The sequence below is a fragment of the Metopolophium dirhodum genome, chromosome 1 (assembly GCF_019925205.1).
Source record: "Metopolophium dirhodum isolate CAU chromosome 1, ASM1992520v1, whole genome shotgun sequence".
In the NCBI taxonomy this organism is placed as follows: Eukaryota; Metazoa; Arthropoda; class Insecta; order Hemiptera; family Aphididae; genus Metopolophium; species Metopolophium dirhodum.
Genome location: NC_083560.1, coordinates 117,584,121 through 117,610,462, shown reverse-complemented (window position 1 = coordinate 117,610,462; position 26,342 = coordinate 117,584,121). Strand labels below are relative to the sequence as shown.

The following is a 26,342-nucleotide window of genomic DNA, read 5'->3' as shown; positions in this document are numbered from 1 at the left end:
GATTTTACAAATTATTATACATAAATATTTATTTAATGAATTTAATACTGATACCAAAATATAATTTTGTAAAAAAAGAAGTTAAAAATGTCATAGTTACTAAATTTAAATAGATAAATCAGAAATTAATGATGTCAGTGTAGAACTTTTAACATCACACTCATTATGAATATCATAGATAAATTTCTGTACAAATGTCCAAACTAAACCAGATTGAATTGGGTACTGTAGGTTAAACACTTGGAAAATTTTAAAACATGTGTCTAATGCACGAATTATGTTGGACAATTTATAATAAGTGTTGAAATAATATACATAAAAGTCTTTTGTACCATCTAAGTCAGCTCCCACAATGCAAATGAATGGTTGCACTTTTTCTTTTTTCTTGTAAGCGTTGTCAATCTGTAATTGAATTTGAACATGTAAGTCATTCATTGAAACTACTTGTAATAGAAAAGAAGTTTTGGCATCAGAAATAGACGTTTTGACAATACGTCGTTTGTTGGTAACAGTATCTATTTCATAAGATTTTGAAGTTGGAACCAATAGAGCATTCATTAAATCCAAAACTAAATGATTTCTAGCTTCTGCAAAAGCAAAAATGAAAATAATTACTTATTTAATTAATTTAAAACAGTGTTAAAATGCTGTACCAATATCTGTTTCTTTAATTTCTATTAAACGCTTGACCAATAATTTGCTGTTTCCATCTTTTATATTACTGATCATTAACGGAATAATTTTAAAAATAAATTGATCCCACTTCACAAACAGTGAGTTTCCTTTTGAAGGGTAAATATGATCAAAATCAATATCAATCTAAAATAAAATCAATCAAAGAAATAATGTTAATAAAATTAAAAATATAAACCTTAAATGATCTATAATTCTTGTATTAAGCCACATTATATTTAACTAAACAGCAGACTTGAATTTGCAAACAATGTTAAATCAGCAAACTTGTTACATACTTTTGAAACAAACCCAAACACACACCATTAAATATAGATACATTTCAAACTACTTAATAAAAATTCAATAAAATAAAATATTATTACCAAACTGTGACCAAATGACTGTTTCAAAATAGGCCATTCGTCAAGAATATCATTTATGGTTATATTTTGAGATAAAAGATAGTCTCTACGAATTCCACAAGTTTCTTGCCATTTTATAATTACTTCATTCATAGGTTCAACATTAAACTGAAGCCATTTCTTCACTTCAATTAAATCTTCATTTACTACAAACAAAAATGATTGTTTACTGCCCATTACTTAAATTGATTTATTTACTTATTTCTGAGTGTAAAATTATTTACTTAAAGTTTTCGTATATAGTGCAAATGGTTCCTCTAACGTAGCAATACCAGAATTTTTTTTAATTTTTTTTGGAGGAGACCATAACTTATGCCGTCGCAGTTTGGTTAAAGTATTATGATACTTTTGGTACAATATTCCCTTTGGTTTTTTACCAGGTACATTAATGAAATATGTTTCCTACAGGACAATTACATTTGTTTAAAATATCACTAAATTAAATGAAAAACCTTTATTTTAACAACAAACCTTGACTTCAGATTGGAATATATTAATTATACCGTTTGAAATATAATCAATGATTTTAGGAGATGCATTAACTTTATGCTGGACCATATATTCAATTATAATATCAGACAACATTTTTCTTAATTCTTCATTAAGCCTCAAATTTTTTTGGTAAAATGACAATATCATACTTCCTTTTCCAGATGAATTTAATATTTCTTCTATGCTTATCTTAAATAAAAGAAAAAATCAATACCAATTATTTTCTCAGAGAACTTTTAAAAATAATAAATATTAAATATATTTAAGTTACCCATAGGTAGGTACATTAATTAACACTTAAAACATACCTATTTTAAATTTTATATTATAGTTATAAAGAAAAATTAGTTAACCGCTTAAAACATAAATTAGCTTAACATTTTTATAAACCATTATTTAATGTGTATTAATTTAAGAAGTATAAGTATTAATATATCCTTACACGATCCTTAAAAGGAATTGGACTGTTATTGGAGCTTGTAGAAGAATGTTCTGATATCTCTGAATCCGATAAAATATCTGATACATTACTTGTATTGTCTCTAGACTATAGTTATGCAAAAAATATCAGTTACTTATTTAAGATAATCTATTTACCAGTTAAACACTTTTATTTTGATTATAACTTACACCAACTAAGTTAGACTGCCACTTTTTCAAATTATGTTCAAATATAATTCTTTGTCCATAAAACGTTTTTGGACAAATGTCATTTAAGTGTTTTTCGTTCATGTATTTGAGGCTTTCACATGTTATTCCATGTTCTAAATTATAGATGAAATAGTGTTAGGAATTTAGAATTATATATACATCTAACTCACATGTGGCGGGCAAACTGATCATTTTCCAGAGGCAAGTTACAAATATCCCAAAGACCCACCCACCACTATCAAAAAGTCGAATAATTATATTATGAATAAACTATATACAATTAGTTCGTAAGACAAAATTGAAAATATAAAGTAAAAATACTTGGGAAAAAATGACACCCATGAATAAAAGGTTGAAAAATCTCAGAGGCAATTGTCTCTGAAATTACCCTTTACCACTCCATTACTAAAGCACACTAAATAGGTACCTACAAATAATAGTTATGTATGTAAATCTGTTTCTCAAAGTATTTACAAGTACAACCTGCAGTGTAAATACAAATAAAATAACTATGAGTACTTACCAATAAATAAGCTGAAGAAACAATCTCCTTTTAATTCAATCAATAAGTCAATTAAGGCTGATTGATCAGGAAATTCAATATTTTCGATGATCACGGGAGCATTTATAATAATGTCTTCCATGTTGTTTTACAAAAATGAAATTTTGAACTATTAAAAATTTAAAACAAAATAGCGCATACACGATCCGAAGTGGAACAACGGACAGTTAGCCAGTTAACACTTTAACAAATAACTAATAAATAGTTGTTAATTATAAAGAAATAAAGAATATCAAAAATATTAGGTGGCACGATGTTACACTATATGAAAATGAAAAAATATCAAACAGCGTGGTCGCATGTGTACATCAAACTCGTCGAATACCAAAGTGTTGTATTGAAATGTTCGTTATTCATTATCGCCGCCTATCCGATCGCCTTTATCAAATTATTATTGTCATAGTTTAGGGAAATTCTAACCATAAATACTAAAAATAAACATTGAGTATATAATTAACTGATACATGGCATTATAACAAAGACGTAATGGTATCGTTTTTAAGACAAATCTAGCGCTTACAAATAAATTACCCATATCATTAAATTAAAGATATATTTTAATATTTAATCTTTAGTTTAAGAAAAAAAATCATTGTTTTAAATCAATTTAGTATTAATCTCGAATAAAAGATTTTACTTAAAAATAATGTTTTACTATCATTGAAACGTGGAACGTTAGGTATTCAAATCTATCACCATTTTCTTTAAAATAATTATATTTTTATTACATTTAAGTATGTTGTGTCCATGAAACGAAACTATAGACTATATTATTTTAAATATTTATATTTCGTAAATTTAAATAAGTTATCTTTAGATTATGGATATTAATTTATTGAATATGGTTTTATTTTAAAGAAAAATTGATTAATTTAATATAATTCAGCATTGATTCTAGGTAAACTGTTGTACTTAAAAATAATGGTTACATTTCATTAAAAAAATGAAAGATTTTTTTCTGAGTGCATGTTATTATTTATTATGCGAAATCATATTATCAAAGCGTATAATGAAAAATGATTAATATAGGTAATTGTTATAACTTCAAGTAATAATTTTTAAAAGCAATAATAATTTTTTATTATTTGAATATTATTGATTTGATATAATATAGAATATCATAAATTCATAACTCAAGATGTATATATTATAAACTCAACACAGTTTCTATTACTACAAATCTTCTCTTTAAATACGAGTACCTATCGCACTAAAATGTATAGCTAATAATAAGACTTAGTAGTATCGCTGCGTCCTGCTAAACAAACGTGCGGTATTTTATTATTTATACTAATTATGATGACAATTTATTCACACCACTGCACATGTAGGTACCTATCACCAAATATACCATAGTAAGTACATAATTATAATAATATTATAAATAATAGGTATTTATGTGGATAAGTACACTTACTTAATCAATTACGTTGCGAAAATACTTCAATGAGTTAATTCATAACAAACATAATATATCATTATTATTACTTATTACAATAAATTTCTAGTTAGGTACTAGTCAAAGACGATATAAATTATAACCTGGAGAGACGGTACTCGCAGAGTCGCACTGTAACGTTGTCATTGTTAATTGTTATTGTTCTTTATCAATCTATAATCGAATATAGAGATAATAATTTTATATTAATATAGCCTGGTGTACAACAGTTTGCAAATAACAATAAAATAACAATTATAATAATATGGGCTGATGTACAACCGTTTGCAAATAACCATAAAATAATAATTATAATAATATGGGCTAGTGTACAACAGTTTGTAATTCAATAAAGTATAATTATAAAATAGCCTGATTTACAACAAATAAATAATCTTAGTTAATTTGATTATGATTGTGATTTTATGATTGTGATTGTGATTGTGAAGAGCAGATTGGTTAGTGCTGCTTCCTATTACAATAATAATTTCAGGCAACACACATAAAGTAGACTAAACAATATTTCAATAAATCACACAGAAAAATAAATTACAATTTGGCTATTTGCGCCGGTTATATAACACTGCTTGCTATAAGGCAGAGCACTATTCAAACCAACAGATACATAATTAAATAATAATAAAGGTATACATGATTTTATAATATTTTATGCATAGTAAATTAGTAATTTAATTTATTTGCTCAAAATTAGGCACCATTTGGTTTTAATATAATTTAAATAGTTTTTTATTTCTGCACGGACAATGTATTGCTCGCTATATAGGCCATAGCACGATATTGAATTAAAAACCAATAGTAATTTGTTTTGACTGTATAATATATAAAAAAATTCGCACAGAGCAAAAACGACAACGCGTATGTGTGTTTGTACTAAATTGAATATATTTTGTTTGTGAGTGTGTGTGATATCGGGATTCATTATAATATGCCTTGCCGCACCCATTCCGTGATAACGACAGTGCGCCGTGCCTCTGATATAATTACTGGCTATTTTAGGAAAACCCTTATTGATAATGCCTATATATATTATGTATAGGCATCAATACTTATAATAAATACGAATATACGTATTGATAGTCAACTTAATATTTATAATACTTACTATAATTTTAAAGTTTTAAAAAAAGTAAAAATAGGCTACCCTAAATGTGATTGATATCAATTTAGCACCTTTAAAAATTTGACCAATTTATGCCTAAAACCAGGTTCAAGTAATGTAATAAGATTAAATAAAATGTAATAAACTATTGATGTCAAATATAATATAATAAACGATAAACCTGAGTATTTATATTATTATTATATAATATTCAGAATTCCGCTTTTCATTGATTTTCGGTTTTTATTTTTATTTTAAACTTTCCAAACCATTATAAGAATCGAAAAATCTATCAGTCAAAAAATGTAATCTAATATTTCATGCATTTAAATGCTTAAATGAAACTAATATTTCAATAAGTATCCACCTACCGATATTGAAATTTTTACATGATGGTCACGTTTATAATTTTTATATAACTTATAACTTTTAAGTCCTAACACGTCATAAATTATAATAATAATATTATATTATTATTTATTATGTATTGCCATTTGTCGTAAACATGTATACATTCCTCATATTTAATAATAAATACAATTGTTATTTTGTCGGTTGGCAATGAAAAACATTAATTTTCATAAATCTTACCATTTTACAATCTTTATCATACATAAATAGTTTGCATACCTAGGTAATTCAAATTAAGTTTTTAAATATAATGTAGGTATAATCAATAATGAATAAACCTTCAAACAAATATTAATTTTTTAATTTAAGAAAATTAAACTTTATACAATATAATATATTATATAACATATTATGTTGGAATAAACCGTATACCTACGTACTTATATATTATAAACAATTATGTGTTATAATATAGTATATATTATTACCTATTTTTGGTTTTATAGTATTTAGGTACTCACTTCGGAGTTCGGGCCTATGTAAATTGTAAATTTGTTGTTTGATGAAATATTTTTAAAAAGATGCTGTTCATATAGTGTTTACGCCAACACCTTCCTAAATCACAGAGAGGATTAGAGGATTATCTAGTTTAAAAAATTAGGATTAATCTAATATTCTTATATCCCATAACGCATATGTTCCATACTTTCATATCCGTACCACGTTGCCAACCACCGCCAAAGTAATCACTTAGTTATGATTAAACCGAACACAGAAACTTCACGCTCTGTGTTAAAATTTATTCAAAGCGTAATTTATGTATAGATACATAATAAAGTTTGTGGTATAATATAAGGTAACAAAAATTGTTTTAACTTATTTTACTATGCATCTATAACGTTAAATATTAATTAAGATAGATAGGGATTACGGAGTCTCTATCTCCTCAATCTAACTTTATCGATTTCCTTATATTTTATAACTTAAGTAAGGCTGAACCCTGATCGCAACCACTGTGTATAAAATATAAATAATAAATGTACTCAATATTATTATTTAAAAATCGTGACTAAATAATTATTTCATCAAGTTAGTAACTACTGAAGAGAACTAATAGGTATACACTATACATACATTATGAAGTTACATCATTTCTAGAATTCTTAATCTATTGTTTTAATTTTTGGAAACAATAATAGTAGATACATCATGCTAATTATTATTCTTCATAAGTCATCAGTCAGCACCATAGTTGAATTACAAATAAACCATTAAACTATTTAATTTTGTTTTAAGGGGATTCGATACCGTGGTTTTCTGTTTTTGTCTAACACACGTGCGACATAGTATTTTAGACGTGCTTTTTGCCAAACATACCAATTGATTTAATGAAGCTATAAGAATTGTGAAAACAGATTTGAATTTATCGTCAAGTCTACTTGAAATCAACTTTCCCACATTTTTGATATTATCCCCCAAATTCTTAAAAATGTCATATTCAAAAAGAGTATTTAAAAATTCTGGTATTTCAATTTTTGGAGAAGTTAAAATCAAAAAATCAAAAATGTGCGAAAGTCGATTTCAAGTAGACTTGACGACAAATTCAACTGTTTTCAGTTTCACCTCTCTGCTGTACATTAGGTGTGGGTCACTAATGGAAATGTTAAATTTAAATTCAATGATGATAAAAATCATTGTAGGTATACGAAGAACGACTTTCGGCGTAGACGGTCTGTCAGCATATATTACTATAATAAGTATATTTTACGATATTATTGCAATTAAACTTTAAAGTAATTTGTTTTACTATTAGTACATTTATAGCATTTGAAAATGTCATTATGTGTGTAAAATATAATACATAATATAGGTATACTTTAAAAGTTTCAAAAAAATAACTGTCTTATATATCTTTAATTTGTACAATCTATATAAAATATTTTTACAATAAGCACAATAAATGGAGGGATACTTTATTAGCTTGATTGAAGAAGCTATTCAGTAATAGGACAGTCATAGGTTACTCTCCGTTTAATATCTAATTTCGTCCAAATTTTAACTTTAAAAAAATGCTGTATATATTTTTTTAAATTTGTGGGTTACAGAATGGAATACTTAAGAGAAACCATGATTTAAATTTTCAATCCATACCTATAAAAACCAAAAATAGTTTTTTGACCCACCTAATTAACAAATTTTATTGACATAAATAAAAAAAAAAATTTTAATGCCTATAAATAGCTCAAGAAAAGAAAATATTTTGAAAATTTTATCATAGAAAATTATAAAATCAACATTTGGGTGAAAATTTCAAGTATTCACGGTTATTCGTTTTTAAATTACTACAAAATAAGAAAATCGTTCGATGAAAATTAGTTAATATACGGGTAAAAATTAATTTGAATTTCCAGTAAACTTTTATTTCATGTTGGCGTTAGAAAAACTTACGCAAGTCTTATATTAAATTTCCAATTATTAGCTATGAAAAGAAAAATTGTTATGGATTTCTGACTCAAAATAATTTGCAGTTTTTCGTGATTATGATGACAAAATTACAACTTCAGACGCTCATAAAAAAATATTGTGGATTATCTGAAACTTTTTGTTAATTTCCACTTACAAAATCTTATGAGGAACCTTGTATTACATTTTCAAATATCTTGACTGAGCAACAACTCAAAAAGAGTCTATTAAGAGTCTAAAATAATATTTTGAAAATGTCATCATGTATGGTTTTTTGGTTTTCCCAACCGTTATGAAAACTTCTAGGAATTTTTCACTTATTAGTTATTACCAACTAGTTTTACATTCCTACTATAAAAGATGTTGAAGTATAAAATCGAAGCATTTTACTGCCTCAAAAGGTGATGACAGACGCAAAAAACACACATAAAAGCAACGTAAATTCGGAGGCCTTTTTTCAATGGTTTCCCTCCACGAGTGAGAATGTCTGGATGCAGACGTAACTAATCAAGGACACGCGCACGTACAGGTCGTCTTGTCTGCGCGAAAACCACAGTTCGTGGAAACACGTAGTCGTCGTCGTCATCGTTGGTAATCGGTGACAAGTGGCCGTCGGTCGGTAATATAATTTTTTTTCTCGGAATATATTATTTATTTCCACCGAGTGGCTAGAAAATCAATTCTCTGAAAATATAATTAGTATCTAAAATTATCGCTTATAGTTTCCCTGACCAATCAAGCTCGTAATTTGCACGGGATGTATACAAATTATAAACTATATTAAAAATATTAAAATAACATCGTTATCTCCTCGTTACACGCATACTCTATAAGTGCTACCAATAATACTGTCATACTGGCTTCCGGCTTGGTATTTGTCCAGTCTTCGTCAGTAAGGTCTGCCGGAACTCTGGCTTATTTTATTACTAATGAGTTTTTCGTACAAAGTATATGTTTCGAAATAATACTATGGATTGCTTATTAATATTTAATTATACGTCTCTAAAATGGACTGCGCCACTGCCAACTAGTGGTTTAATAAAATACTTGTTTTTAATATTAACAACCATAATGATAGTGATAAATATGTATTATTCAACTAGTGACGCACGAAATATACCAAACAATATTTGTAAATTATTTAGTTAATTATTTATTTATTTATAACCTACCTAACTATAGTTAATAATAAATTATTTTAATTTATTATCTTAGATGATTTATGTATCGTATAATTTAATTTAAAAATCACCAGTTTACAGTACATAATATTATTTTGCGATAACTATATCTAATGTATGATATTAATTCAAGTTACACCTTTTGAGCACGACCACCGAAAAGAAAATGACAAAATTATTTTATTTTTTTTGATAATAATAATACCGTACGGAAATATATTAATTAGACTTTTTTTGCTTAGCAATTGGTTAGACTGTAAATAACAAAAATAATAATAATATATTACAGTCACAATTTTTCGTTGCGAAAAATTTTTTTTTAGTCATCACGCAAAGACCGCGATAAAAGCTATGCAATAGCTTAAAATTGAAAAAATTGAAAACAATAAAATGCAAATTATTATGAAACAATAAAAAAATATTTTAAAAGTGCACTTTTTTGCTTAGTATATTATAAGGATTATAGGATAATATAAGTAAACAACTCAAATTTCAAGTTTTTATGAATGTTTTTAACCGAATTACAACAAAAAAACTCTTAAAATTAAAATGTCTATAAATAGCTCAAAAATGGTTAAATTTCCGAACTTTAAGCCGTAAGGAAAAAAATCAAAAATACAACAAATAATATCTCTTGTCATTTTTCATTTGAAGCAATATTTCTGGTAGAAAACTTCGTCCGTAATTATTTAATATTATAAAATCGTGAAATCGTACGTTTTTCTCCTTTAACCGCTTTTATTTCGAGTAGCGTTTCGAAAATCGAAAAATGACCTCTTTAAAGTACCAGCTCAAGAACATTACCTTTCAGAAAATATGCTATATTTGATACTTTTGAGGAAATTTAGAAGGAGAAAAATTATTTACAGAATGAAAAAGAAAAAGATATAAACATCATTGTAAAACCATTACATTCCCCGCTCCGCTCAGAATCTAAAATATGATACTTTTGTATTTAAATTATTCTGTATTCATCATGACATTAACAATGATTAGAATATTAAAAAGGTGGATAAGTGGATTTCGCTCTGCTGTACAGTAGGTTACAAGTGGGTCACTGTTATGGATGGTGTTAAATTTGAATTCAATGATATAATATCATTGTATAAGAAAAACGATTCTGAGCGAAAACGGTCAGTCAGCCTATGATTTTACCAAGTATATTTTATGATATTATTGTGAATAAAGTAATTTATATATAACCTATTTACGTGGAGCCTTGTTTTAAATTTTCAATCCTTAGCCATAAAAGTTAAAAATTTATAAAATGTATACATTTTTAACCACAAAATAATTAATAAATTATAAATTTGATAAATGTTGTCAAAATTTGAACTTTAAATGCTTATAAAAAAAAATTGTGCCTATGTATTTTTAATATTTTTCAACTGCTATTAGAACGATATATCAGGAGCCTTATATTAAATTTTCATGCTTTTTTACCCAACAAATAAAAATTAATTGATATTTATAGAAAAAAAAACTAAAAACATTGAAAACTGACAATGTCCGTAAACAGCTCAAAAAGAGTCGAATTATTTTCAAAATTTTATCGTGTATAGAAAATGCTAATACAAACATTCAGTGAAATTTTCAAGTATCTACAGTCATTCGTTTTTTAATTACAATAAAATAAGAAAATTGTTACATGAGAAATCGAGTAAATATCAAATGTTGTAAAAATATAAATTTCAGACGCTCATAAAAATTTAATTTAAGTTTCTTCTAGACATTTTTTTTTTGACAAAGGTAGACAAACTTATGAGTAATCTTATATTACATTTTCAAATCTTAGATTTAAAAAGAAAAATTTTTATGAATTCTCAACTCAAAATAATTTGCTATTTTTCGGGATTTTTCGGTTTTCCGTATTTTGTCAAAATTTGAACTTTAAATGCTTATAAATAAAAACTGTGACTAAGGATTTTTAATTTTTTTCATCTGCCTTTGAAACAATAACCTAGGAGCCTTCTATTAAATTTTCAAGCTTTTTTACTCAACAGATAAAATTTTTTTGATATTTATAGAAAAAAAAAACTAAAAAAATTGAAAACTGACAATGGCCGTAAACAGCTCAAAAAGAGTCAAAATATTTTGTAAATTTTATGGTGTATAGAAAATGCTAGTATAAACATTCAGTCAAAATGTCATGTCCCTACGGTCATTTGTTTTAGAGTTACACCAAAAACCAAAATCGATTTGCTCGAAAACAGATTTTACGTAAAAATTACCGTTTTTCCTTAATTTTTCTTTTGTTTTTCACGTCGCTTGTGAAAACTACTGGGAAATTTTTACTTTTGATCCACCAAAGTACCAACTAGATTCACTATCCTATCAGAAAAGTTACTGTTGAAGAAAATCCAAGCACTTTTACTGTCCTAAAAAGTGATGACAGACACAAAAATAAAAAAAATAAAAAAAAAAAACACACATCATTGTAAAATCAATACATTCATCGCTTCGCTCAGAATCTAAAATATTAAAAATCGCCTCTGGCAAAACCTAGTAAACTTGTTAATGAATACGTTTTCAAAATTAAAATCCGTCAAACCAAATTCCTCCAGTTTTGTCTAGCTTATTAGTCTAAAACCGCTTTTTTTAAATTAAAAAAAGTTGATCATAATTTTAAGCTCCGTCAATGGCTGCGCATGCGTAAGTTAATTGATTGGGAATATAAATAACGTATGGTCGATTTACTGAGCAGTATTATGCGGGCCTACTGTTATAATTCAGGACATTTCTAGGATATATTGACCAAAAATGGTTACAGATTAAACTTACACATACTTATCTTCGTTTATTTCGTCTACAAGTAATTTTAATGTCATTGAGTCAAATTGCCTATATTAATTTCCTGTAAATACGACCGACTTAAGTAATATATAAATACATAATTTAATCATTACACAATTAATTTATATTATTGTTTATTATTATAGTTACCTATGATACCCATACACATAGGCTCATCTACCTGACTCTGGCCTACGATATGGTTTATATCTTTATATCTATAAAATAATGTAGGTACCAGCAGTGGCGTAGCCAGGATTATGAAATAGGGGGTGTTTAAGTATATATTAAAACCAAGTTTTCAAAATTTGAAACAAAGTTCACAAAATTATCGAAATATGCAGTCAAAATTGTCAAAATATGCTTAAATATATGCAGCTACATTTTATATTATTTTTGAAAAATGCATAAAACACAAGTTTGGTAATAAAAAACTAAAAATAAGTAGGTATATAAACATGATAAAAAAAATGTATACACGGGTTTACTAATTTGAATATAATATGATGGACAGAGGACCCTGTTGCATGTTTTGGACATTTTTAAACTATTGTGAAATAAAACAACTTAATTTTTAAAAATACTAGCATAAAATACTAGGTTAATAAATAAGTTATAACGAATAACGTGATATGCGAACACCGTGATAAACGAACACGTATCTACTGATTTTCATTTCTTTGTTCAATTCATGGTTTAAATATACAAGGTTATTGCACATATTATTATCAAACAAAAATAAAATGGCAGCGTAAGAGGCATATCATAGTATAGCCAGAATAGGTCGTCTCCTTACGCTGCCATTTTAATTCCTTAAAGTGATAAAATGATATAGTGGGGGTACTACTGCAATAACCTTATGTATTTAAGCCATGGTACAATCTAGAATCTAGATGTCAATCATAGTTTTAATACAGTTTTGCCACAAAGAGACTTATAAAATCTTACGTACCATATGCGAAAATAGGGCCAACTGTAGCCAAGCCCCATCAACAACTTTAACAGCTCTCCTAAACATTTACTACATTTTTTTAAGCATATTCAATTTTATAATAGTATGGTATTAGGCTTCGGCCTCCCCAAATCTCAAAATTAGCGCCTATTGTACTCCAGTGTTATCCAATCATGATTTTTCCCGACAATTATATGTACATATGTTTAAAAAATGCAAAATATGCACAAATATGCTTTAAATCGCTCAAATGTGCACTTTTTCTAAAATATGACAAAATATTCAAAAATATGCAAATTCAAACTTTGTGTCTAATTTTGCCATTTCATAAGACAAATTTATAACTTATCTAAAATAATCTACGACCACTACAATATAACATGCAAGCAGTCCCAAACCCTATAAACAATATATTTAGTATGAGGAAAAATCAAAAATGTCTAACATCCAAACCTCCCCTGGCTACGCCACTGCTGGTACCAGTTACATTGTATCATATATCACTATGTACCACTGGTCCTCGGCCCGTTTTATTAAATTAATTAATTATATGAATAAAATTGTATTATTCTTATTATTATTATGTATTTATGTATCGACATACTTTCTTTTCAGTATTCTGAAAAAATATTAATATAATCATTCTTCAGTATGTTGCTTTTTGTTATTCGTGTAAAACTGGTCGAATGCGTTGTAATCATAATCATGTTGTGCCCATTTTGCTGGTTTAAACAATTTGTTGTGTTTATATAGGAACAAAAATGCCTGCAGTTCCATTGCTGCCATAGTGCTACTATATACATGGAATATAAAGAATAAAGATATTATACATAATGTATATTATTATAAATTGTAATGTAGAACATTTTGTTGCACGGTGGCGACTTTGACGTAGTAGTCCATTAATTTTCGTTGTTATCACGGTTTTCCCTGATGATAACTACCTACGACAGCGGCGCGCGGCGTACACTACCTCGCGATGACCTCCATGACGTCGTTTATAATTTTATACCTAGCAGCTAAACCGGATTTTGCACAAACCATCACAAAAACATATCTGAGATGTTAAAAACTTCTGTATAGGTATATTATTATTATATTATATATATAGTAGGTACTTACTACTTAGTACCTATATAACTCACACACACACACACACACACACACACACACACACACACAACAATACAACCATACATATATAAGATACATAAGATTAATGTACATTCATTCCTCTGCTACAATTCTACTGCCACTATTCATCAATACTACGTTTAGTCTTTAGACGACCAATACTTAGGTTAAATATACGGATTTAATAATTGGATAACTTTAATAATAGGTATCATGTTTGTTAGTAGTATAAAATAATAGCCAGTAAATAGAGATAATTAAATCGCACAAAAATCATAAAAAATAATGAACTCTAAAGAACAATGAAAATAGGTACTATAGAAATATTGTAATATTTACTCACAATTGTATAAAATCAAAAAATAAAGTTAATTATATACGTATATAAAAACTTAAACAATACATCTTATACTAAAAAATGCATTAAGCACAAAGTATATAGCATAGCTACCTATACAATATTTGGCTACTAGTTGCGTTCCATAGACAAAATGTCTTCCTAATTGCGGCCCAAGATTTTTGGGGGTAAATAATAATTTCGAACCACGTTTATATGGATACCAATTAAAAATATAAAATATAAAATTGTGAATTATATATCAAGAAATATTTATATATTTTTTTAATGTATGTCGTATTTTTCTTCCGATTTTATTAATTTGGTTTTCTTTTAATCATCGTGCCATTGTATTTCAGTTTTCTAAAGAATGTTTCTTTGTCTCCTATATCCTGCAATTATTTAAGTGAGTAGATACTAGATATTCCTAAGTTTTGTTTAAGTATCACAAGTATATTGTATATTTATCAAAACATCGACGAACACTAAAATATTTGGATGTTATAAGTACAGTCGAACATTCCGTTGAAATTTGAATGGAAAGCCTCGCAGCTATAATAGTTCGCATAGAAGTCATAAACGGTCAACGATAACAATAGTATAGGTATGAACTATGAATGGACACATATTAAACTGGTAAATATTAAGTCGGGCTTCAAGTAAGACAAAAAACACAGGTGATAACTCGGATTTAAATCTTAGGAACGCAAATAGTATGCGGCTATATTTGTCGCAATTTTGTCGTTTGCGCATTAATATCCTAACACATTTTAATTGATCGTTTTTACATCGTATGTCTTAGTAATTAAATAATAGTCAGTAGGTACTGACGTACTGCGACATTAACACGTATTAGACAACCAATATCATAATAGGAGTAGTGAGTACCTATAACTCAGGTTTAAAAATATTTATATTTAAAAATAGAAAATTAATACATTTTTTTTTTGAATTAACCAATTATACTAATTAACGAATTTAGTCAGTCTAAGATAATTATAATTATCTATTATAAATAGTAAATCATAATAATGAAAATAAATAAGTCTCATACAGAAAATAAAATTAAACCAAAATTAATGCCTGTACTTTTCCATTGCGAATTTCACAGATATTTCATCACTGCAGTTGATGTCCACACTAATTGGTTAATGTGTTATAAATTCGACTATAGCATTACAGTATTTAAAGTGTTTAACGCAATTAAGTATACCTATACGGATACGCCGAAAGCTAAGCATTAGTGCGTAAAGTGAAATTTTCCCATGGGACACGAGTATGAGTCCACGAGTGAAGACATCACCACCTTGAGCATTATAATATACCATCATTGGAATAATTATTCACAAAATATAATTATTTATTAAGAAATCAACATTCTAAATTTCAAAATACTGACGTATACGTTTATTATTGACGTCATATTTTTTAATTTATAAAAATAATTTAGGCCGATGATTTTTCCGGTTTTTAGATTCTAACCGTAGCCGAATGGTTTTTACTATCATATTGTGTGTGTGTGAGGTGTCGTGCCTCCGATAATACCATACCTGAATAACCACTAAATATACCTATAACAAGTAATCAAAGCAAAGTGTCACTAATTCTTCCATTAGTGTTGTTTTCCATGCTATGTATGTAATTTATCAAATATTCTCGTTACGCATTTTTTGTATTGACGGGTTTATCTCAATAGAAAAATTAAAAAAATATATTAAAATAATATGTGTGTGGATTTGTTCGTTTAACGTCAACTCAAGGAATAGTTAAAGTTGTTTATGTTTAACTAACTATAAGTTTTTAGTAGAAAATTGTATCTAGTTGATATCCAGTACTTTTCAAAGTAATCAGGAAAAACAAAAAAAAAAATACTTAAAAACGGGATTATTTAACAACACCAATTCTTGAATAAATAGATTATGATTTTTTATTGTACCTAACGTGAAATTTTAGGTTAAATAACGGCAGACTTGAAATGTTCACCAAATATTTATTTATTTTATTTTATATTATATATTTTTATTTCTACATCTATGTATTTATTAATATTTTAATTAAGAGATGTCAGCGCACTGGTTGTTTTTTCTCTCTGGCCCACGCACAACATTGACAAAACGCATTTACGCTAAATTATTTCTTTTGGAGTAATCTTAGAGTAAAATCACCCATAAAACTTATAAATAATATTTTTAAGGGTAGACATATCGATTTGTCAAAATATTGTCTCAAAACAATTAAAATATCATTTTAATTTACAATTTTTTAAGAAAATGTATGAATCATGAATATATATTAATATACAGTAACCATTAATTGTAAATATACCTTAGATCACCCCTAGGTTATTTTTACATTTTATTCGTTTATATGGTAATAAACAAAGTGTTACGTAAAGTCGGTTAGAAAATAAAAATATCTGTACTCAACCTAAAACCATATTTATGTTAATATAAAAAAAACCTGTGGCAGACCGCATATTATGACGTCATTGGACAATATCCTTCTACAATAAATTACTTAAATTATCTTTTTCTAAATACAATTTGATATTTCTAAAAATATTTCTACAAATTTTAAGCTAGACATGTATTAATTATACCATATACCTATTCAGTATTCACGCCGTTTAACGATACACCGGCGATATTGACTAAGGTTTTTGGATGTTTTTGTTGAAAATTAGTCAACATACTTATCTTAGTATAATAATAGAACAATAAATTACAATTACTAATAGTTGGTACTTCACATAAATTAACTATAAAATATCCTAGAAAGGAATAGAAGTTGACTCACTGTCTCCACACAGAATTCGCTTTTCGGTATAATGATTTATCATTCAATTCAAATTTAAAACATCCATTACGCGGTGACCTATTCAATGACGAAGTAGGTACACTCAAAACCTAATGCAACAGCGCGACTTATCCGTTTTTATTTTTTTTTTTTTAGAATTCCTAATCGGTTTATCACATCGCATGTTTAGCATAATAATGTTTGATTTGTGCTGGCGCAATCAATATGTACCTATTGTTAGTGACTACCATTGTAACATATATATACAATATTAGCACAGTGTGCGAGAGGTGCATAACGAGTGACATATAATATTATGTAATAAGGACTTTCCTCGTTTGGACTATGCACCATTTCAAATACATTAAAAAGTATTTGCAATGCGGCATTCGAGCGTTCACGTTTCCTCAATATTTTTAATCGTCATCCTCGACTTCCCAGCGCCACTATCCGCTATCGCCTATTATATTATCGCGAACCACTAAGACAATTATTGTAAACACATAGACTCGTACTCATAATCGTTTAATAATATAATATAGATATTTTAGTCGTACGTATAATATGTTTCAATACATAATTATAAGCTCAATGACGCACGCGCACGCACACGCACACATATACATATTATATATAAATATACTTGATATGTAATTTTGCAAATGTTCGCCTCGGGACTTACACCGGTTTTTCACTTCCCCGTCCGTTGTTGCATTCGCTATACACATTATAATTCGTTTTTATGTACAATACGAATAATGCGATCGTCGAGGTTGTTGTTGTTGTTGTTTAGATATTTATCATTTAATACGTAGAAAATTACAACTAGTATAGAATACATGTAGGTACCTACAAATGTACCTATAAATAATATTACGTCTTAGCGAGGTTGAGAATTTGAGTTTAATCCACTGGCTTTGTGCCAACGTTGACCTTGGCCGCCGCGGAAAAACACAGCGTCGGATATCTTTTGCTACCCATCCCACCGAGTCCTCTCCCCCCCCTGCCGGTGGCTAGTCCCTATTACCGCTTTGCAGATCGGTCGTCCGCCCGCCATGCCACCGCCGACCGGTCCGCCAAATAATACTATACCTGATCGCACATCAGAACCGTCGTCAGCGTTCAGTAGCGGTAGTGCAGCGACAGCGATCGAAACGATTTTCCTGGAGAGAAGTTTCCTGAACATATATCATAGTCTCTCCACTTAAAGTCGACTACAGAGTTTTTCTTATACACACCATGTAAGTTTTTCCCGACTACAATTTATTATACGGTCCCAAGTGTTTCGATGCGCGTGTAAACTCGTCGCGACAAACCAGAAACATTTTACTATAATAATATTAGAGATTATAATATTTACGTTTACAAGCAAATATTTCATTTCCGTATTACGATTTGAAGGAAATTTAAAATTTTTGAAAATGTACAAAAATCATACGCCAATAAATCATAATATCTGTTATTCGATTTAAATTGTAATACAACACAAAACATTACAGATTCTGTGTTAGTAGATAAATTTGGATGCACTTTGTATTTATAAATTAAAGTTTATCCTTCAATTGTTTTTTAACTGTGTCATAAAAACAAAATTTTGTTTTATATTTTATTTTTCACTAAATTCTTAAAGAAGTAGTTACCCAGAATAATTGTATTATAATATTTTATTATTAATAATAAATATTTACTTTAAATGCATTTTAATAATAACCATTATTATATCTAAAACCTTTTTTTAGAATTAAGCAACATTAAGTTTCTGGATGTTTGAATATTTACTTCAATTTTTTTTTTAAAAAAACTAGATAGGTACTACAACATTTTTATATAATAAAAGTTAATAATTATATAAATGTAATATTTGACGATTTTTTTGTTTTATTGTTTTATTTAGTATCCCTAGAAAATTACTACTTTTACAAAGATGTCTCATATCAATAATTTCAAGTCGATGTTGACAATTGCCGTGGTTGTCGGTGTAGCGTTTGCTGCTCCCAATAAAGACAAATCTGAACTGAGTAACGTGAGTACCTAATGTTTTAATCACAATTGTATATATTATTTTTTCACTTAATATAATATTTATACTCGTGTTGTGATCTCTTTCGACACGGACGTTTAAAGGATACAGTATACAATATAATTAAAAATAAAAACTGGGATTGGACTTTTTTTTTTAAAGAAAGGATGTTAGAGCACCATTTTTATTTTCTCTCTCTCACCAATATATTAATTTCTAAATTAAAGTGAAATAACCTCTTATAAAATGTAAAAGATTTTTATAAGATTTAGGGCTTCTCATATCCGTTTTATTATATTTTAATTTTAAAGCGAATTAAGAGTATTTTAAGATCTACAAACATTTTACAATTTTAAAATACTCATAGATCGCTTTAAAATTAAAATATAATAAAACGCCTATGGGATTCTCTAGATAATAATCTTACCTTCAAATTTTAGAAATTAATATGATTACTTATAATCGTTATTGTAAACGTAAAATTTGCCATGTTGCGTGTGGGTTAGAGAGAAGACAAATGCAGTATTTGTACAGTACTGACATTCTCTTAAGAGCTTATCAGTAACAACTATTATAGCTACTGGGATTGGATCTAAGGTAAGTTTTTAATTTCCTCTTTGGATATACACAAGTAATAGGTGAGGTTTAATCAATAGGCTAAACACTACACATGTCAAGTCTGCTTAAAATGTCCGCAGGCATTCCAGAGTAATGTTTCAACATAAATACACCACATTCATTTTTTATACATGTATTATATGTATTGTATACCTATTCAACTTTACTTAACATGTTAAAACACTTCACTTCCCCAAATAATTATAACAAAATTAACAATGTCCTACAATCAAGAGTTTATTTTTCCCAGTTATTAGTTTATAATATTAGTTATTTTAATGGATATTATTGTAAACTTCGATAAGTCTCTATGGTCTCCTAAACATTTACAGTGCCTCTAAGTACGATAACATCTAGCCATACTACTGCTTATAAAATATTGTTACTTATGTTACTATACGCGTGTAGCGTGTATATTAATATTATGACGGGTGTGATGAAAATTGGAAATGTACGAATAAGAGGACTTGGGCACGTAACTTGAACGTAACGACTGGTGATCGAGTTCAATATTAAAAATCATGATAAATGAAAACTGCTATATCGCCACCATTATTGACACATATCGCGATATACACGTATTTTATATTTAACGTATAATAATATATACATCTATGAACGTATATACGCGGTGACGTGTTTCGTGTACAATTATCCATGATATATTTAAATATTTTTTTTCCCTGGGAAGAGGAAAAATTTTTAATTTTTTATTCAAAATATAAATTCTTTAATAATTTAACCGATGCAGAACAACTAATCTTACCACCATAATAATATAATACGACGATACTGTTACGCGTAACTAAACAATTTCCTGGATTTTCAAATTATATTATTTTTTTATCGTACCTGTTTTATATAATTGTAAAAAATTTACATTTATTATTTCGTATGAATATTAAAATAATGTGGCTAAATGATGGTGAGGTGGTCCAGAAATTCCTCCTGGTTACATCACCGATACAATGGCCTTGCGGACGACACGTAGACACATAGATCACCCCGCTGACTTGTGCACAAGGACGTTGACTGATGTACATTATAATATATATTATTATAGATAGGTATACGAAATATCTACCAACGGACGCTCGTCGTTCCGGTAGTCGATCGCGCCAATTACGCTTATTAGTTAACGAAAATATTATTAAATTCATACAAACATAATATTATGTTATTAAATCGTTCATACGCGTATCACGAAATGTACATGAATTTTACACGCGTACATTGTAATTATGACGATTTCTTAATCAAGGCTCACATATTATAGTTATTGTAATGTTATAGTAGCGTCGTTATGGCAGTCTTTATTATTGCGCGCGATTTCCCATTACACGTCGTTGTACTCAAGTAAATCCACTAGGCGGATACTCATTACATAATTATAAATATACACGCGCACATTCAACAACACTAGATGTTTCTAAATCACTTTGTATGGTTTTTCTCACACATTCGACCGATTGACATATTATAGTGTTGAGAAATTTGCGTTCGCCTAACCAATCACTAATTTTACCTATCGATACGCTGCACAATGACGACAGTAATAATAAATAGTTTGTATATAGAAAAAGATAGCAGGTACCATTGAGGCTGTTGACGTGAACCTTGTTTCTACATAATAATATACTATAGGTATTATGTAGTGTGTGTTATTAAAATCTCAACGGTCGTTAAAGTCTCTCGCGTTTCATAAGTATATTCACGGTCACATCCACTCACTTTATTCAGTCAACATCGTCACATCGACGCTGTATAAACACTATAAACAGACATTTCTTTTAAGGGGGGGGCGGGGCATCTTAAGACAGATGACACAGTAATGTGTCTTTGAATTTTAAGTGCTAAACACTGCCGGTTTTATTTATGGATGTACTTTGTACAATGTACATATAAGGGGATTAGACAATATTAGAGAATAATATATATATATATATCAATTAAAAACTCTATTAATTATTATTTTTTTAGTACTGGTAGTATGGTTTAACATAATACATATTATTAAAAATATGTTAATTTACAGGAAATTGCCCAATCCGGATCGTTCATTACCAAGAACGGTGACTCTGTGTCTGCATCCTTCGGAGGTTTCCACGCAGCTGCTTCTCTGGCCGACGATGGTAGTGCTATGGCTTCCGCCGGTGGCAACGGCCTTGGTGCCAGTAGCGGGTACGGTGCGGGAGGTGCCGGAGCTGGAGCCGGATTCATCGGCGTTAACGAATTCGTGTCTACCGGAATGCCAATGAAACCAGCTACCGGAGGATACGGTAACAGTGGAAAACCCGAAGGGCCATACTACCCAGGAGGAGCTGGAGCTGGAATCGGCGGAAACGGTAGCGGTGGTTTATTCGACAGGATTTTCGCCGTGAGTTTACCTATATATTGTACTAGATCAGGTGTAGCAGGATTTTTTTTTAGAGGCTGTTTTAATATTAAATTTAAATATAATATAAAGGGGGGCAGGGTTTAGACACTTTCCATTGTAGTCATCAATTTTTATATGAATAATATAAAATGCAAATATGAAATAGAACCAAATAACCAATATATTTTATAGAAATCTGAATCATATAGTACATATATTGTTTGCGTAAGTACGGTCGATGTGGATGTTTAAACTCCAAAAATACCACACTGGCTAAGCTACCTACTAGGTACGAAACCATGATCCGAAATGCGGCATTAAAATTTAGCTGCACGTATCTATACGATGACAGCGTAACGCAGTATACGAGCTCATTAAATATTGTTTATGGATACCTATATGCGATAACAGAAACATTTTTTGTGTACATAATAACATAATTTTTATATGCATCACATTACAATAGTACGCGAGCGTGTACCTGTATAATATCTAATATATTATTACGCTATAGAAATCGCTTATTCAATTGTTTGTTTTTTAATGTTTAGATTCCCATCAATGTATTACAGTCCGTCAATACGTACTTAAACCAGAAACAAATTCATCAAGGACAACCAGGTATACATTTACAATAATAAAAGTCATAAATTAATAATGTTTTGTACATTACGCTCGCGTGTGTATCATTGTTATTGATTGATAGGATATAGTGTAATATTATTAATTATTATACATAAAATAATAATGGTTATTTGTTTCTTTTTCTATGTTACAGGAGTCGTGGTTCACGGTCACCACCAGAACAACGGTGTTGCCTCCGCCTCAGCATCTGCTGTTGCTGGCAGTGCCGCGTACGGCAACTCTGACAAAGCTCCATTAGCGTCTGTCAGTTCCGACTACGGACACGAGTCTGCTGGAGCCTCCGGAAACGGAAAAGCCGGTGCTTCAATGATGGTACAGACAAAAACAAATTACGATGAAATATTCAACGTACGTGTTGTGTGTGACGGTGGTGATGTAGTAGTACACACACACACGCCTAACTTGGTTCTAACAATCTAATACAATAATAATAACTAAACTCGACTTGGTTTATAAATGTATAAACAATATAATAAAGACTGTAAACGTATAATACATTAATATGCATACGGTGATGGTGATGGAATCAATTGGTTACTGAAATTGTAATATCATCATCATTCTCATACATCATATTCTCATATCAATATATCATAAATATTATATAATAATAATATGCTCATTGTCGTTGTTATCGTTATTATTATCTTTAAGAATTCTACCGCGGGGACAAATTTCACATTGAATGTTTTTGTTAATATTTTTAGATCCCGATCACAGCATTGAGGTCCGTCCAGAACTTGTTGAACGGTTAACTCGTTGCAGTTACTGAAGCATGATGGTGGTGGTTGAAATGATGTTGAAAAACTATGTCATATATAACAGCGGTGTACACTGAAGTAGGCCCTCAACAATGCAACCACACACACAACACGCACCCACATTTAGTCTTCATCGTTAGAACATTGTAATTTGTAATATCATTATAAGTGTGTAACGTTTAGTCTATATGTAGCTTTGTACCGTGTGTACGTACTATTTTTATATTTATTATTATTATTTTTTTTTGGTATATAAGTATTGTATACTATGTGGAGTACATTTTTTGAAACGTCAGACTCCTGCGTAACACATTACCATGTCTTGTATTAAATAAACCACTCCATATAATATATATACATATATTTCTATATAATATAACATACTATTGTAATAGTATAAATAGTAATATTTTTCTTTTATTCATACTACAACATTGATTATTCATTATGTATGCGTGTGAGGTACTGTGAAATATTATTAATGTAATTTAGTAATAGTAATACGTACGCATGTATATTACGCAGTATGTACCTACCGCTGTCTAACTTTTGTATTCATTTTTTTTTTTATTATTATTTTTTTTTATTTATACATATTTTTTAAATAATCATTGAATAAAAATATGGTTTTAATTTATATGATTGTTATAATATCATGCTACTATTATAATAGTTGTGGTGACGTCATCATATTAATACATATTAAGTACATATAGGGCCGGCGCAAAGCTAAATTACGCCCCAGGCCAAAATGCCAACTGGCGCCTTTTTTACACAACAACCCATTTACCATGTTGCTCGGAAAATAACACAAAAATACGAAAAAAATATATATTATTAAATTGGATAACAGGATGCAGGTAGATCAAAGAAAACGATTTTGAAGAAATGTCGCAGCGTTGTAGGGTTTTTTAAGCGAAGTTTAAGTGAGGTAGGGAATAGGATGTTAATCGACAAACAAAAACGGTACCCGCCGTTTTTCCTGAATAGTATTTTGCCCGAAAATCCGAAATAAAAAATTTCAAAATTTAATTAATAGGGAGTAAGCTATTTCAGTCACGGCCCGCGGGCGACGTGTGCGGAAATAAAGATTGTATGAAACATTACGACGCACATTACCGTCGTTACATGTACATTTAACTGATTTGTATTTTACACAGATATCACCACATCGTTGTAACCGTTGAGTCACGTGAGTCACGCGAGTGTTATCGGCCATCGTTATTCTTCTATTTTCAAATATCCATAAAACTAGTGCGTTTTATTGTAAATTATATTGTAAAATTATTTTGATTGTATTTTACTTTACCATCATGACTGAAATTAAAATTTTGGGTGAAACAAAATAACTTTATGGTGGTTTTATTTACGTGCGGTCTAAATTACTAGTCAACGGAAAGACATACTGGGAACGTCAAAAATTAAGTAGCAAAGAGTGCAGAGCATTATTACTGCGTTCAATATTTCTGAAAATAAAAATTATTTCGTACGAGAACCAACGTTGGACGATCAAAATTATTATTACACTACAGCATTTATTATGATATTAATTATTATTAATTTTCATTTTTTTATAAGTATTATAATTTATTTATTTTAATATCGATTCGGGTAAAAAGTGTTCGGGAAAAAAGGTTTAAGGTATACGGACTTTTTCGGAAAAAATACCGGTAACCAACAGCAGCCATTTAGCATTACCCAGAGAGTACCACGAGGAGGCGGCTTTTATTACCCTCCAAAAATGTATTGTGTTTGTTAATTGCACATTTATATAATTTTTATATAATGTAAGTAAGTTTTTATCAAAAATATAAATCGTCAAAATATTATTACCTATTTGTTAGTATTGTAGTATTAGATAGAATAGTTAAATGACACTGATTTAATCAAATCATACCGATTAATTGTTCCTGCTTTATATTGCTGTATTTTTTCCTCATTTTTTCGCTGTCGATCTATAATTTTTTATCTTTGGGACACCTTTGTAAATGAATACTATTTAATTTTATGTAGACCTCGGTTTGAATTTCATTTATAACACTTAATCAAGCACTTATTGGTGGAGAAATATGATTAAAACTTTTGTTAAAAAAAGAATGAAAAGATTCACACGCGTTGGTTGTTCTTATTAATTCCGACGTATTAGATGCCCAAATTCTCGGTGGAAATAAACTATCTTCAGATATGTAAGTATCGGTTAAATAGTCACAGTAATTTGTTAATTTGTCATTTACTGGACATTGTAAACCACTGTGTGACGGGGAGTATAAGACCATTCTCCCGGGGGTTGTTACACCTTTAGCCATTTTTCTCGAGGGCGGCTACTTCACGCCTTAATGACAGGACAGTCAGATAGTAGGTCTTCAACGAAACAATTTGACACTTCATCTGGATTTAAAAATACTAAACTAAATGTATACCGTATCCACTTACCAATTTCTGAAGATTCGTCTTTATAGAAATAAGTTAAACCACACTTTTGAATATTTCTCCACCATGATTGAGTTAAGTGAATCGGCATCCAATTATTGTTGTATTCGGCCAGACATTTTCT

At 28.9% G+C, this 26,342-nt stretch overlaps 2 protein-coding genes across 3 annotated transcripts; one reads left to right on the top strand and one right to left on the bottom strand.

Moving 5' to 3' along the window:
• Nucleotides 1–105: 105 nt before the first annotated feature.
• On the bottom strand, nucleotides 106–1,736 carry LOC132953551 (uncharacterized). Its single transcript, XM_061025942.1, has 5 exons — nucleotides 1,569–1,736; nucleotides 1,322–1,499; nucleotides 1,059–1,243; nucleotides 654–819; nucleotides 106–587 (listed from the first exon to the last, which is right to left on the bottom strand). The coding sequence occupies exons 1-5, from the start codon at nucleotides 1,734–1,736 to the stop codon at nucleotides 106–108; spliced, it is 1,179 nt and encodes a 392-aa protein (XP_060881925.1).
• A 16,711-nt stretch (nucleotides 1,737–18,447) lies between these two features.
• On the top strand, nucleotides 18,448–24,425 carry LOC132935350 (uncharacterized). 2 transcript variants are annotated; one of them, XM_061001875.1, is made up of 6 exons: nucleotides 18,448–18,608; nucleotides 19,262–19,390; nucleotides 22,041–22,382; nucleotides 22,934–23,003; nucleotides 23,161–23,339; nucleotides 23,735–24,425. In XM_061001875.1, exons 2-6 carry the CDS (start codon nucleotides 19,292–19,294, stop codon nucleotides 23,780–23,782), a joined length of 738 nt encoding a protein of 245 aa, XP_060857858.1. In that variant the 5' UTR covers nucleotides 18,448–18,608; nucleotides 19,262–19,291; the 3' UTR covers nucleotides 23,783–24,425. The 2 variants fall into 2 exon arrangements, with proteins under 2 accessions (XP_060857858.1, XP_060857857.1); XM_061001874.1 differs by having other exon boundaries at nucleotides 23,161–23,375.
• The last annotated feature ends 1,917 nt before the right edge of the window (nucleotides 24,426–26,342 follow it).

Excerpts from the sequence above, each read along its gene's own strand:
- LOC132953551 (XM_061025942.1), bottom strand. The coding sequence starts at position 1,736 with ATGATATTGTCATTTTACCAAAAAAATTTGAGGCTTAATGAAGAATTA. Across the intron at positions 820-1,058 it reads AGTCATTTGGTCACAGTTTG|ATTGATATTGATTTTGATCA; the intron begins GTAATAATATTT and ends ATTTTATTTTAG. Across the intron at positions 588-653 it reads AATTAAAGAAACAGATATTG|AAGCTAGAAATCATTTAGTT; the intron begins GTACAGCATTTT and ends TTGCTTTTGCAG.
- LOC132935350 (XM_061001874.1), top strand. The coding sequence starts at position 19,292 with ATGTCTCATATCAATAATTTCAAGTCGATGTTGACAATTGCCGTGGTT. Across the intron at positions 19,391-22,040 it reads ACAAATCTGAACTGAGTAAC|GAAATTGCCCAATCCGGATC; the intron begins GTGAGTACCTAA and ends GTTAATTTACAG. Across the intron at positions 23,004-23,160 it reads AATTCATCAAGGACAACCAG|GAGTCGTGGTTCACGGTCAC; the intron begins GTATACATTTAC and ends TCTATGTTACAG.